The sequence below is a fragment of the Oratosquilla oratoria genome, chromosome 32, assembly GCF_046742065.1.
Source record: "Oratosquilla oratoria isolate Oo_2021 chromosome 32, ASM4674206v1, whole genome shotgun sequence".
In the NCBI taxonomy this organism is placed as follows: Eukaryota; Metazoa; Arthropoda; class Malacostraca; order Stomatopoda; family Squillidae; genus Oratosquilla; species Oratosquilla oratoria.
In genome coordinates, this window is record NC_134808.1 from 27,908,944 (window position 1) to 27,924,515 (window position 15,572).

The 15,572-nt window shown below is 40.6% G+C and overlaps 1 protein-coding gene across 2 annotated transcripts in view; it reads left to right on the forward strand.

Moving 5' to 3' along the window:
- The window catches only part of Ndf (Nucleosome-destabilizing factor), a 132,862-nt gene that overhangs the window by 57,038 nt on the left and 60,252 nt on the right, over positions 1-15,572 (forward strand). For both annotated transcript variants that reach the window (XM_076213891.1, XM_076213892.1), the window contains one exon: positions 2,319-2,492. In XM_076213891.1, the coding sequence (XP_076070006.1) occupies positions 2,319-2,492 (174 nt within the window). The remainder of the gene's footprint in view (positions 1-2,318; positions 2,493-15,572) is intronic.

Sequence of the window (15,572 nt, forward strand, 5' to 3'; positions counted from 1 at the left end):
GTCTCAAATGTAAACAAATTTGTCCATTGATGTTTAATGAATTTTTTTCAGACAATAACAAAATATAATAATCATGTCAGCATTGATATAAATTGGAAGTAAGTCTTAAAGGAGGGAAGCTGGAGGATATGGATTGTTAAGTATTTGGGGTCACATGTGGCAGGAAATGGAGGACTGAGGGTGTGAGTAAACTGTAGATTGAGAGAAGCAAGTAAATGTCTTGAGAGATTGAAAAGTGTCATGAGAAATAGGCATATGGGAATGGGTCCAAAGAAAAGATTATGTAAAGGGGTGATTGCATCTGTGGCACTATTTGGGGTGGAAACTTGGAATTTAAGAGAGGTTGAGAAGTTTAAATGTGTTTGAGATGAAATGTCTGTGAATTTATGGTAGGGGTTACAAGGTTGGATAGTGAGAAGTGGAAAGGTGAGTAGGAGAGCAGAGGTAGAAAGGGAGATGGCAGAGAGGGCACATGCGTGCAGGTCCTACTTGACGTCCGAGACTGTCACCATCGGTGCTTCGTGTGGGCGGCAGTTGGTTGCTACCTCCTGCAGTGAGGGAGCAGAGGTGTTGTATCAGTTCCTATGGTGGATGGTCATGGCTTGTTTGAGTCAGCTGGGGTTGCACTCATGGCAGGCAGGGTGAAGCAGGATGAGAGGCCCCCCTTTGTTTGCACCACTGCGTGTCCATGAAGGCACATCACTGTCGCACAGTATTTCATGGTCCAGCATGCACACAGTTGCCGGCACTGCACTTACAGTCCAGCACGTTTACTGTTGCCTGTTTGTCTAGTTCCGTCAGTGCTTCATTCACATGTGCTCTGTTCATGTATGTGGCATTGATTCATGTAAACATCGAAACATGGGACAATATTGTCCCATGTTTCGATGTTTTAAATTGCAAGTAATTGCATTTCCTACTTACTGCACCATCCCAATAATTATTGGGATAAATGAGTAAAGAAAGTTTTGCCAAAGAAGTTTGGAAAGCAGAGGTGGATGGAGGGAACTTGAAGGGACAAATGAGGATGAGATGGAGGGATAGGGTGACGGGGGCTTTTGAGCAAGGAAGGGAGAAGGCAGGGGATAGTGGTGAGTAGAGGATGGTTGTGTGTGGATCATATTTTGATGTAGCTGAAAGGTATTTCTCCTCATCTCTATTTTCCACATGATGTGATGGGGAGGGGGGTTGCCATGTAAGTGAAGGTGTGCTGTGTCTTGCTGCATTGCTTCTGACCCAGGCAGTGGTAGGAGGCATGGATGACCCTTCATACACAAGGAATTAAGATAAGAGGGAAACCAGGGTGGTGGATGAGAGTGGGTGTTATGCCTTGACTTGGCTACCTCCCTTATAAGGGGGAAGATGACCTTGATATATAGATTGATATAACAAACTATTACGATATTTAGCCACTTCGGCACAAGGATGCCGGTGTTGGCATCTTGATTGCTTATTTTTTTGTAGTTGTACATGAGTTATCCCCGAATTCTGTGAACTGGTTTGATCACATTTTCCGTGTTTATTATTACTCAGAGTAAAAGAGAGTGAGTAATATAGCAGTGACTTTATATTTTATAATGTGAGTAGTGTGATGAATCGTTCATATGACAGCTAATGCTGCACGTGAAAATTTGACTCATATTAAAGGGGTTAACAAGTCACAGTTCACTACACTGAATGTGCAGCAAACTGACTGAAAGGTAAATAAATGGGTGTCAGATGGAATAGGGTGGGTGCATACCTTGGGTGGCTACCTCCCTTATAAAAGGAAAGCCTTTGACATATTGATTGATAGATAGACAGTTTGCTGTGTCCTCCCATAGTGGAAGGAGTAACAGTAACAGTTAAAATGCTAAAAGGAAGTACACAAGACTTCCTAGAGGTACAGAAGTGGAAGTTCTGTTAGATTCGAGGAAGGGGTGTGATACTTATTTTGTAAAAGATAAAGGAGACAAGATCATAACTACAGAGGAACTACTTTTAAGTGTAACAAAAGTATATGAGATGTATCTGTCTATATTCTGAAGGCTTCTCCATTTTAATGGAGGTAAACCCCCCCCCCTTCTTATTTCCTCTTTAAAACTGATTCACTAATCCTCCCATTATGGAAAATAATTTAAGAATGAAATAACAGTTACAAGTTCCTGGGAGTTTTTAACATTTCTCTTTATAATGTCACGTAAGAGTTTCCCTCTTATTGGGCCTATTGGTATATGCAATAATATCTGCAGATGTTCATTTCTTTTTATGTGTATGATTGTCATAACATTTTAGTAGATTTGTGGTGTGTTGTCACTGTTTTCCATTTTCTCTTCCAGGACACACCTCCCCTAGACATCGGCAGTGTCAGCCAGACGCTCAAGGACAAAAAAATTGAACCATCCCCACTTAAATTTGGTTTCCTGGGCCTTGGGATCATGGGTCAGGGTATTGTCAAGAACCTTCTCAATAGTGGGCATGCCATCATGGTTTGGAATAGATCATCGGAAAAGGTAATTAATTTTGGCTTTCTGTACTGTACCCTGTGTGATTATACAGGACTAGGCTATGCGTCTGCCTCGAACTTGATTGTGTATTGTGTTATGACCATGTTTGATTATTGTCCTTATGATGTGAAAGCTTTAAACGGGAATATGTGTTCTCAGTTAGTTTAGCAACCCAGGGTGTTATTATTTGTCAGTAGTTTACAAACTGGTAAACTACTAACAAATAATAACACCCTGTGAATCCTAAGTTCCTAACGGGAAGTCGTATAGTACAGGAAAGGAAAATACAAAAATTGAGGAAACAAATATGAGTGGGAAACATGGCAACCTCGTTATTATTAAGGAGACTTGGAGGGATGAATGAAATAAGTTGATAATAGCTAGAATAAAAGGGAAAACCATTGTAAAGGGATGACTCAAAGATTAATAAAATAGCCTGGTAGCAACCAGAATAATAGAAAAGTATGGCACTGTACAAAAAGATCGAAACTTTTGGATGTGGTGTTGCCCTTGGCTGAGGAAAATTATATGGCTCAACCAGAGCAAAATTGACTAGTAAAAGAGTTGATTGAAATAACTTTGTCTACATGGCACTCGACCTGCAGATGAATAAGATTGTCTGCCATTAGAAGTATTGTGAATGAAACTTGGTGTGTGGATGTATGTTTAATAGACCAGTGACGAGTATATATATGTGGTGGCCCAGTAAAATTGACATCAGAGAGAATTATCCTGCTACAGGTCTTCAAAACCAGTTAACACCCTTACCTCCACCTAGAGGGACTGAAACTTTGTCTTGGAGTTAAAAGCTGTCTTGTTAATTTTGTATTTTCTCTGCCTTTTCACATAAGGAGACCTGACAACTCACCTCTACTCCCATGCTGTTGCTACTATAAGCTAGTGATACAGAAGCCATCCTACACTAATATAACACAGACAACATTGTCCAGTGTTTCTTCTGTGGGAGTGAGAGAGATTGGAGACTCAGGGACTGTTGGTTTCTTGTCAGTAAAAGGCAACAATTATTTTTATATCCTTTGAGTTGGCTACCTTCCTTATAAAGAAGATTGCAATCTTTGTATACATATAGTGATACCCAGAACAAAATATGTAAAGCCACATCATTTCCTCATCTACAAAACACTTCAGTAAGTGCTAAGATGGGAGGGAGGGTGGAGGGGTTAGGAGTGTATTCAGGGATGGAATGGGTGGGAATGATTTTATGCCTTTTCCTTTTTGGCTATCTCCCTTGTAAGGGGGAAAAAGCCTTGGTATATGTATGTATGTATGTACAAAACACTTCATTCACTCTTGTCTTTTGCATTCTTCTTTCCTTGCTCAAGAGATGTATCTCTTAGATTCATTGCCCTTTCACCTCATCCATCATCCTCTTTCTTGGTTTATTTCTCAAACTCACTCTATCCACTTAGCTTTCCACATTCTTTGCATGTCTTTCATTATTCATTCTTTGAGTGTACCCAAATCACATCAGCCATCTTTGATCTGACAGCTCTTTCCAGTACACGGCCTCATCACCATATTTCTCGCTCGGTCCGTTCATGTAACACTTATCATATATCTTAAAATAAGTTTAGGTTCTTCCTTTCTACTTATCTCATATTTTTAGTCTCTGCTTCATAAAGTGTGGTGAGCAAAGTCACTCCCTCTAATAACTTTCTTTTTGCATTGATTCCCAGATACATACTTCTCATAACATTTTTCATTTCCCCCAGACTCTTGCTCACTGTTTCAAATATTTCATATCTATTCATAAGTAAATACTTAAAACTCACCACTTTCTCCATCTTTTCATCCTTCAAACTTGCATCCATCCTGCCTTTATCATCACTCCATATACATCTTATCACCTTACTTTAGTTTACGTTTGCTTTCATCTTTCTCTTCACACACCTGAAGTCCACCACCAACTATTTCAACCTATCCTCAGACTTAGCCATGAGTGCATTGACATCTGCAAAGGACTGGTTCATCTCCTTCCCTTCAATTTCACTAACTACTGCTTTTTGTTTTCATTTATATGCATAATGACAATTGTTGTCTAAATTTTTGCTGACTGGAAACCTGCAGCTTCACAGTGGCTGATGCTGGTCCTGTGGGCCCTCTCATAGCTCTCTCTGGGAAGAAATTTTGGATAATTGTTTGTGTGTACTGTTTCTATGTCACCTGCTTAAAGTCTTTGACCACCTTCAACATACTCCACCCAGTTCCATACATCTGCAGCACACCCCATAATGCCTATATAGTTATTGCTATACAGCCTCTGAATCCATGAAAGACCAAGACCTAACTTTTTTCCAATAAATTTTCTCGTGTGTTGCTGTGAATACTTGATCAGTGTACCCTTTTCCTCTCTTAAACCTATGCTACTCCTCTCAAATTACTCGTTATGTTCCCCTCCTAGTCCTTTTAGTTAAGAGGGGAACATCTTACTGACTACATAACAAAGTGATCACACTAAAACTGCTACATACATAGTTCTGCCCTCTTTGTTGTATAATGGAACTAAACATGCATATCTCCAATCTATTGGTACTCTTCCTTCCTTTAGACATACATTAGACATTAATACTAGCCATTTCATCATATTCCCATCATTAGACATGCCACTAGTTAATTGATAGGATATTCCACAGAATCAAAATACCCTAGATGTAACCAGCATAGAGAGGACAGTAAACGCCCCACCCTAAAAGTCTACATATTTGGCAAACCCCTGAGTGATTTATAGGTCCACCTGGAGGCTATACCAGTATACCAGGGAGCTGCGGGACTCCTGCCAGAGAGACCATGGGTGATGGACTGATTGATTGATTCATTCATTGATTCACATGACTGACCAGCTTTCACCTTTTCCATTTCACTTTGTATATCCTGTTTTGCTATGGCCTTAACATTCTCCTCTCCCATCATTCCCCTGACATCTACTGCCACAGTCAATGCTTCTCTATCCTCCACTATATTCAACAACTTGCAATATTGTAGCCATCACTCGCTGCTTTCTTTTCCCATGTCGTCTGTCTATCTACACACACTACCCTCTCCTCCCTACCTGATTTGCCTTACTTTATTTCTTTCACGTCTTAGGATGAGATGGATGGATGGGGTGAAGGGGGCTTTGGGGAAGAGGGGAATGTCTGTTGAGGAAGGAAGAGGGAGAGGACAGAAGACAGGGGTAAATGGAGAATGGTTGTATATGTGATGCATGAGGTGGAATGGACGGGGGGATGGGGGGTGAGGTAGTGTGTGTGAGCAAAATTTTGATGCAGCCCGAAGGGATTTCTCCCCGTCCTCTCCTTTATATGGGGGGACGGAGAGGGGGGGTCGCCAATTTAATGAAGCGGCCTTGCTGTGGATGTGCTGTGTCTTGCGACACTGCTTCTGACCCAGGGCAGTGGACAGGGTGCAGGGATGACCCGTCATCTAGGAGGTGCTAAGATGGGAGGGAGGGTGGAGGGGTGTGGAGTGTTTTCAGGGATGGAATGGGTGGGAATGATTTTATGCCTTTTCCTTTTTGGCTACCTCCCTGGTAAGGGGGGGAAAAGCCTTGGTATATGTATGTATGTATGTACTTCCATCCAAAACATCTTGTAATTTTGTTCAACAGATCAAACTCCCCCTATCAGGAGGCTAGGATGGTATACCCATTACAGAGGACTCTGTTGCATAGAAATTAATGAATCATGCCCTTGGTCCAACTCACTGGTGGCAGGGTTTGAATTGCCATCACCTCAATCTGGTGGAAGTAGCAATGCTCAACCCACTCAGCCAGCAAGTATCCTAAAATGTATTTTAATTAATTTAAAAGTACTATCACCCCACCCCACATCTGCTCTCCACTTAGCCCTCTTCACATTGTGTTGTGGTATGTAATGGACATCCTATACTCACAGACTCTTTCTGTTTCTCCCACTCATTCAACTTGCTCACTTTTCAGCTCCTCTCTGCTATCCTCCCTTTTCTTCTTTTTCCACTTAACCTCCATTTCAATTATCCTTCCATTGCTTTCTCCTCAGAACACATTTACAGCCAGAACTCCCCCAATCCTTTTGGGTACAGCTACATAATCCATTAATGGCCCACTGACTACCATACCACAAATCATGTTGACCCATGTATGATTATGCTTTTCTTTCTTCAGAAACAATGTTCACTATCATTTTCCTTTTGAGTACACATCTTCAGTATCTTTGCTATTGTTAATTCCTCCTACCCCATACCTCTCAACTATGCCATCCACTGGCTCATCTCCTACTGTAGCATTGAGATCTCCCAATACCACTTATTTCCTCCCACCTCCTGAAACTCTACATATTCCTTTTAGTCACTCCAAAACACTTATCACTTCTCGCTATCAGGGCCATATGTACTCACAAGTGCCCATATCTCCCGTCCCAGTCTTGCCTTGATCTGCCATCCTCAGTAACACTTCTGTCCACTGTACCCATTTCATCAGTTAAGAGTATCACACCTTCCCTCCCCCCACCCTCTCATCACTCCAGGCACACAACCTACCACACTTCCAACAAACTGAAAGATAATACATTGCTGCATGCCATACCCCATGATATCCATCCATCTGAATCATCTCTCCCCCAAGAGGACAGAATCCACCTGGCCAGGCTGTGGTGCAACCACCATCCAGCCCACATAAGTTACCAGCAGAGACTGAATGAATGCATCACAGATAACTGTCCAGGATGTAACACTCCACTCCATACTACGCAACACATGGAAGACTGCATAGTACACAATCATGCTTGCCAACAACACACTATACATTCTATAAAGGATTTTTGGGTAAACTTGGTTCCAGCCGTGGCGTTCCTCAGAGGGACGGGACTGCTCTGCCAGACAGTTGAGGGAACAACAACATCGACCACATTTTCAAGCTCCAACTCTCCTTTCCCAGTACCATTTTGCTCAACTCTAACACATCCATCTTTCTTCTCACATACTACCTATCTTACCCCTTTTGTTTTCATCCTTATCATATCCATGCACATTCAGTGATCCAGTTACTAGTGTTGGTTGGAACCCTCACTGACCCTCACCTTGACTCTTCACATGAGAAAATTACAGAGAGGGGAATCCCTTAACCCCACACATACACACACTGAGTACTATTTAGTCAGGACATGTATGGGAACATGGTGGTGACACTTATACCCCCCTCCCCCAAGGGTATCAGAAAAGGTGGAGCTATAGAATAGGTTTAAGGGACGGTAATAGTAAACAAACTTCATTCCTATGTAGGTTACTCTGAGGAGGCATGCTGGGCTAACAGGTTAGAGCGTCGCTACTTGCGACAGAGATCGAGGGCAGCAGTTCAAACCCTGTTGCCAGCCAGTTGGACTAAGGGCATAATTCATTATATTCCCCACACAACAAAGTCCTCTGTATGTGGCATCACCCTAGTCTCCAGATAGGGGGGAGTTTATGATGTTAACCAAATCATTATCATTATTCTATAATATAGATGAATGATGTATAGGCCTGGTCTCAAGAGGTACCCCAAAACAATTCCAAAAGTATTGACTACATAAACATGCGATCACTACCCAAGTTCAGAGGTGGGCTCTTTAATAGAGTGCCAACTTCTGTTCTTCCCTAAACTCTCCCAAAAATCAACACAGAAGAGGAATAGCTTCTTTCAAAGACCAGACTTGCAATGGCTCTCCAACTAAGGTCATCACCCTGCACTGAAACAATGCACAGAATTGGCTTGGCAACAAATACTATTTGTTCAAGATGCAACCACCAAACAGAAGATGCAGAGCATTATATTACACTCACTCATTCCACACTGCTTCATAGACTTGTCACTGAATGTTTTATGAGCTGAACTGGTGGCCTTGGACTGTTACCAGGTCAATTCTATAGTTGCATTGATTTAGTGTTGAGTGATGAAATAGGTATGGGCGAGCTGTTCTTGTTCTGGTGTGTCAGGAGAGGGTGTTTGCCTTTGTATGTGTGTGTCTGGGGATACCTGATTTACCTCCAAATTGAGAATAGTATTTGTTTTGTATCCATGTGTGTATGTTTTTTTGTAAGGAAGTGTTGTGGGATGCAATGTATGGGTTATGGCTTTCCAATTGGATTGATAACTTGATGAAACAAACATCCATTTGAGGGAGTGGAGGAGAGACCCAGTCTAATAATGATTTAGAAGAAAAATATGGTGATTGCAAAATAAACAGTTGAGGTAAAATATAGTACAGGCACTCAGAAAGAATAAATTCACACAAAGTAAATAAAGAAAAGGGAAGTGATGGAAACAATACAGGTTTTTACTCATTACTGTAGACTTGTATTTTGTAGTCGATAATCAATGCTTGTTTTTGGGACAGTATCACATTGCAAAGATGGGGTTAGGGAGGGATAAAAAAACAAATCAGAAGACATGGAAAGAAATTGAAATACAAGATGTTTAAAAGGGATTAAAAATAAAATAGTTTTCTCTACAGATTCATTGATGCATGGAATAATATGGAATAAAAAATAGTCAACATAAACACATTTGGTAAATTTTTACCAATGGAAGTGAAGACAGGACCCCATGAGCATATCTCATATCCTATATTTCCTTAGATAAATACAGATAGGTTAGGTAAACACACCTGTTTTTGTATCTTGTAAGATCAAATTTGTTCTTAAATACAAGAATTTAAGAGAAACTTGATCTTGCGAGATACAAAAATGGGTCATCACAAGTATAGTCCCCCCTTCCTGTAAAATACAACTAGGTAAACACACACACACACTCACTCACTCACTCACTCACTCACTCTAGTGGAAAAAGTAAAAGGAGAATATCAGGACAATATAAAATCGGTACAAAGGAAGTAAAGTTGACCTAGGAATAATCATCACCAAAGACATGTCCCCAGACAAACAGATAAACAAAATAGTCAGAGAAACCTACAATTTGTTAAGATCAATAAAGGTGTCTTTTAATTACTTGGATGAGGAAATGGTAAAGAAAATACTAGTCATAATGATAAGACCAAGACTTGAGTACTCAGCAACACTATGGACACCCAGTACTAAAAAGAACATAAGGAAAATAGAAAGAATCCAAAGAGCAACAACAAAGATGGCCCCCAATATTTTCAAAACTGATATATGAGCAGAGATTGTCTAAACTGGAATTATCAACCCTGGAACAAAGTAGAGAAACAGGTGATTTGTTGACCATTTATAGAATTGTGAAAGGCATGGAAGTCCTTGATAGAGAAGACTTGTTAAATTGGGATAAAAGAAACTCAAAAAGGACAGTTATAGAAGAGATCTGGAGGGGGGGAAAAAGCTTCGGAAAACACCGAGTGGTGGATGTCTGGAACAAATTGGACAAAACAGTAGTGTGTGTAAACACTGTACATGAATTTAAGAACGAACAATGTTGTGAGATACAAAGATGGGACACCATGAGCATAGCTCCCCTTCCTGTAGAATACAACTAAATAAATGCACACACACACAGAATCATGGTATTCAGGACAGGGAAAGGAAGGAAGAAAATAAACTGAGAAAATCCTGGTTTTGGATAGGAAGGCATTACAAAGTCATGGGAACAAAGTGAGACTGCATGCTTGAATATCAAGAAACTTTTCCATACTAATGTGTCAACTCCTTGAATAGCCTAAAAAGTATATTGCCCAGTCCAGGACTAAATAAATACAAAGTTATGTATGGTAGATATAGAAAAGATAGTGTCTCTCAAATTTAGCTCCTTCCCTGTATATTACAGATAGGTAAATACAGGTGGTAGGCACACACACATCTTGACAGTGCAGTGGTCTAAGTTTGTTTCCTGCCCAGGGCTGAGATAGTTTCAGCATCACTGCACTGCAAACTGGTACTCCTCTCATGGTCAAGGAGTTGTGTGTGTGTGTTAGTGTGTATTTACCTAATTGAGTATACAGGAAAAGAGCAATGCTCATTGGGTCCTGTCTTCCATTCTCTAATTTTCTAATATAGTTGGACTCGTTTTCATGTACAGTTCCAACTGAATCTATATCTTTGATTTCCAGTTATCATATTTAGATTTGAACTTGTGTATTGTTTGAGCTTGAGCTATATCACCTAAGCTATTACACACATTTATACATCCATAAGAGGTGTGGAAGGCAGAGGTGGAGGGAGTGAACAAGAGGGGCAACCAAGGATAAGATGGATGGATGGGGTAAAAGGAGTATTGGGAAAGTGGGGAATGTCTGTTGAGGAAGGAAGGGAGAAGACAGAAGATAGGGGTGAGCTGAAAAGGGTTGTGTATGGATGATGTTATAATGCATGGAAGTGGTGGGGGATGGGGGGGGGGAGAGTAAGTGTGAATGATATTTTGACACAGCCCAAAAGAATTTCTCCCTGTCTTCTCACTTTCTGCATGATGGGACAGAGTGTGTGGTGTGTGTGTGTGTGTGTGGGGGGGGGGTGTTGCTGATTAAATGAAGTGGCCTTGCTGTAGATGTGCTGTGTCTTGCTACATTGTATCTGACCCAGGGCAGTGGGTGAGATGCAGGGATGACCTATCCAGGAGGAGCCAAGATAAAAGGGAGGGAAGGGGCGAATGGGAGTGGAGTATGTGGGGATGGAATGGGTGGGAGTGGATTTTATTCCTTTATTTTTTGGCCACCTTCCCTGGTATATGTATGTATATGGAAAATTATTTCTTCACATCCTTTCAACATGTGGTCTTTCTTAAAGCCCTTCCATCTTTAATCAGGAGATCTCTTCTATCAAAGCAATCTATCCTCTTTATTGACCTGAACATGAATCATGTCACCTCTTTCTCTTTGATCTTTCAAAGATGGCAGACCCAGTGTATTTAGTCTGTCCTCATATGGTTTATCTGCCAGGCTGGGGACCATTTTGGTTGCTGCCCTTTGTATTCTCTCAATCTTACTTATATCCTTCACTCTGTGTGGGGACCATACTACTGATGTACCTTCCAGTCTTGGATGTATTAGAGTTTGTGTAAGGTCACAGCTTTACCCAGAGATTGAGCATATGAGCTCTGATCTATCATCTGGGAGGGTAATAGCTGTCAATCATGAGTCCAATGGTGAATTATACCCATACAGAGTAATGATATAAGCAAGATTGAGACAACACAAATGGCAGCAACTAAGCTGGTCCCCAGCCTGGCAGATAAACCGTACGAGGAAAGACTAAAAGCACTGGGTCTATCAACTTTGAAAGATCAAAGAGAAAGAGGTGACATGACTACAGTGTTCAGGTCAATAAAGGAGATAGGCTGCTTTGTTAGAAGAGATCTCCTGATTAAAGATGGGAGAGCTTTAACAAGTCATGGAAGTAGATTGAGAAAGACCACATGTTGAAAGGATGGGAAAGAAATGTAGTTTTCCATATAAATGTATAAATATGTAGAATAGCTTAGAAGCTGATTTAGCCCAAGCCCAAACAATACACGAGTTCAAATTTAAATATGATAATTGGAAATCAAAGATGTAGACTAAGTTGGAACTGTACACGAAGTTGAGTCTATGTATGTTAGAAAATTAGAGAATAGGAGAGAGGACCCAACAGGCGTTGCTCCTTTCCCTGTAGTACAATTAGGTAAATAAATGCATACATACCAAAGGCTTTTTCCCCCTTACATGGGAGGTAGCCAAAAAACAAAGGCATAAAATCCACTCTAACCCATTCCATCCCCACTTACTCCACTCCCATTCACCCCCCTCCCTCCCTCTTATCTTGGCTCCTCCTGGATGATGGGTCATCCCTGCATCTCACCCACTGCCCTGGGCCAGAAGTGGTGTCGCAAGACACAACACATTCACGGCAGGGCCACTTCATTTAATCGGTGACCCCTCTCACTGTCCCCTCATGCAGAAAAAGAGAAGATAGGGAGAAATCCTCATGGGCTGTATAAATTTATTTTTCACACATACCTCCCCCCCATCCCCCACCCACTCCTTTTCATGCATCACAGTATCATCCATACACAACCATTCTCCTTTCACCCCAATCTTCTGTCTTCTCCCTTCCTCAAAGCAAAGGTAAATACAATTATGTAAACACACACAAACACACACACACACACATACACACACACACACACACACACACACACACACACACACATACACACACACACACACACACACACACACACACACACTTACTTACTTATTCTTGCAGCCCTTGCACTTCCAAGTATTACTTTATAAGTGTAATGGTTCATTCCTCACTTAAGTTTTGATTGATTTCCCACCACAATGATGTAATGTACTGAACAGGAAGCCACCCAAACCTGTTCGGGTGTGCACATATGACTGTCCCAGCACCTTTTACCTTGGGTGCAGGGAGGACTCACACACTGAGTGGCTGGGAATGCAAAACAAACACACACACACACACACACACACTCACTCACTCACTCACTCACTCACTCACTCACTCACTCACTCACTCACTCACTCACTCATTCATACACACACACACACACACACTCTCTCTCTCTCTCTCTCTCTCTCAGTGCATGAGTTCAAATCAAACTAAGATAATTGGAAATCAAGGATATAGATTAAGTTGGAACTGTACATGAATTTGAGTCAAAAAAGGGGGGGGGGGGCGGTCGAGAATAGGATCCAGGACCCAATGAGCATTGCTCTGTTCCTGTATACTACAATTAGGTAAATATGTGCATTCGCACACACACACACACACACACACACACGACTGTGAATCACTACAGAGAGACCTGAACAAAGTCTGGGAATGGAGCCAAAAGTGGGAAGTGAACTTCAAAATCAAGAAATGTAGTATAATAGAGTTTGGAAAAAGTAAAAAAAAAAAAAAGAGTATCATGACAATATAAACTTGGTACAAAGGAAGTAAAGAAAGTTAGCTCTGCAAATGACTTAGGAGTAATTATCACCAGACAAGCATATAAACAAAATAGTCAAAGAAACCAACAATTTACTAAGATCAATAAAGATGGCTTTTAATTACTTGGTTGAAGTATTGGTAAAAAAATATTAGTCATACTGATAAGACCAAGATAGTATGCTGTGACACTATGGACACCCAGCACAGAAAAGAATATAAAGAAATTAGAAAGAATCCAAAGAGCAACAACAAAGATGGCCCCAACACTTTCAAAATTGATGTACGAACAAAGATTATCTAAACTGGAGCTACCAACCCTGGAACAAAGAGGAGAAAGAGGAGAGCTGTTGGTCATTTATAGAATTATGAAAGGCATGGAAGTCCTTGACAGAGAAGACTTATTAAAGTGGGGTAAAAGGAAAACAAGAGGACATGAAAAAAAAAAAATCAAAAGGGATAGTTATAGAAGAGAACTGGGGGGAGGGAGTTTTCCAAACAGATTGGTCAATGTCTAGAACAAATTGGACCAAACAATAGTGTGTGAAAAAACCATACAAGAATTAAGGAACAAACTAGATGCTGAGAGGTACAAAGGCGGGTTGAGCATAGCTCCCCTTCCCGTAAAATACAACTAGATAAACACACACAGTACATGAGTTCAGATCTAAATAAGATAATTGGAAATCAAGGCTATAGTTTAAGTTGGAACTGAATGTGAATTTGAGTCTAGGTATGATAAAAAAAAAAGGGGGGGGGGAGAAATCGAGAATAGGATCCGGGACCCAATGAGCATTGCTCTATTTCTCTATACTGTACTACAATTAGATAAATATACATGTGCACGCACACACACGTATGACGCAAAACTACTAATGAAAGTAAGAATGGTAAAGATTGCGAATTGCTACAGAGAGACCTGGACAAGGTCTGGGAATGGAGTCAAAAGTGAGAGGTGACCTTCAACATTAAGAAATGTAGTATAATGGAATTTGGAAAAAGTAAAAAAAGAATATCAGGACAGTATAAAATTGGTGCAAAGGAAGTAAAGAAAGTTGGTTCGGAAAAGGACCTAAGAGTAATTATCAGCAAAGACGTCTCCAGACAAGCAGATATGTGCGATGACAACATCCCCACACATGAACAAGATAGTTGGAGAGACCTACAATTTACTAAGATGAATAAAGGTGGCATTTAATTACTTGGATGAAGTAAAACAAGGGGACATGAAAAGAAACTCAAAAAAGGATGGTTATAGAAGAGATGGGGTGGGGGGCCACACAGAGTGGATGTCTGGAACAAATTGGACAAATCAATAGTATGTGTAAACACCATACAAGAATTTAAAAACAAACTAGATGTTGCAAGATACAAAGACAGGTCACTAAAAGCATAGCTCCCCTTCCTGTATAATACAACTAGGTAAATACAATCTCCCAAGAATTTGCAAATCACTTAGAAAGGAGAACAAATAGAGGAGGATTTATTAAGTTAATAGTAATGCATTGAATTAACTAAATGAGAATTTGTTCAAGTAAGTTATAATGATATTGTAATGATTTGAAGATAGTACCAATTGCTGCAATAGGTTTGTGTATTTTTTACTGCAGGGGGGGGATTTTGTATTGGTTACTAGAGAAATGGTGAAGCTGAGAATGGGATGGGGAAAATAGATTAAAGATGACAGAGATATATTGGAAAACTGAGTAAGGAGAGACTAGTTAAGAGAGTGTGGAAAGCTAAGGAGTGAGCTTGTGAGGAGGATCAGGAATGAAATGGATGGATGGGGTGAAAGGGTTTTGAATACCTATGGAACATCTGAGCAGGGAAGAAAAAGTGCAATAAATAACATTGAATGGAGGGGTCAAAGTACAGTGAAACAGTTGGGGTAAATTGGCTCGGAATATCAGACCATGTTGCGGAAGATCTGTGCCTCATTGTGTTGCTTTCAACCTTGTCAGTATGCTCTTAGTAACTGTGTATACAAAGCATACTCACATACATTCATATACTAAAGGCCTTTTTCCCCTTACAAGGGGGGTAACCAAAGTTGAAAGGCATAAGCTCCACTCCCATTCACCACCCCTCCCTCCATATTCGCAAAGGTTGCAAAATGTGTTCATATTGAACTGCATGACAGTGAAAAAACCCACCTTAGGATATGTTGTCGTAGTGCAAAGAGTGGAAGGTTACTTGTTATCAGTACCTTGTTTATTT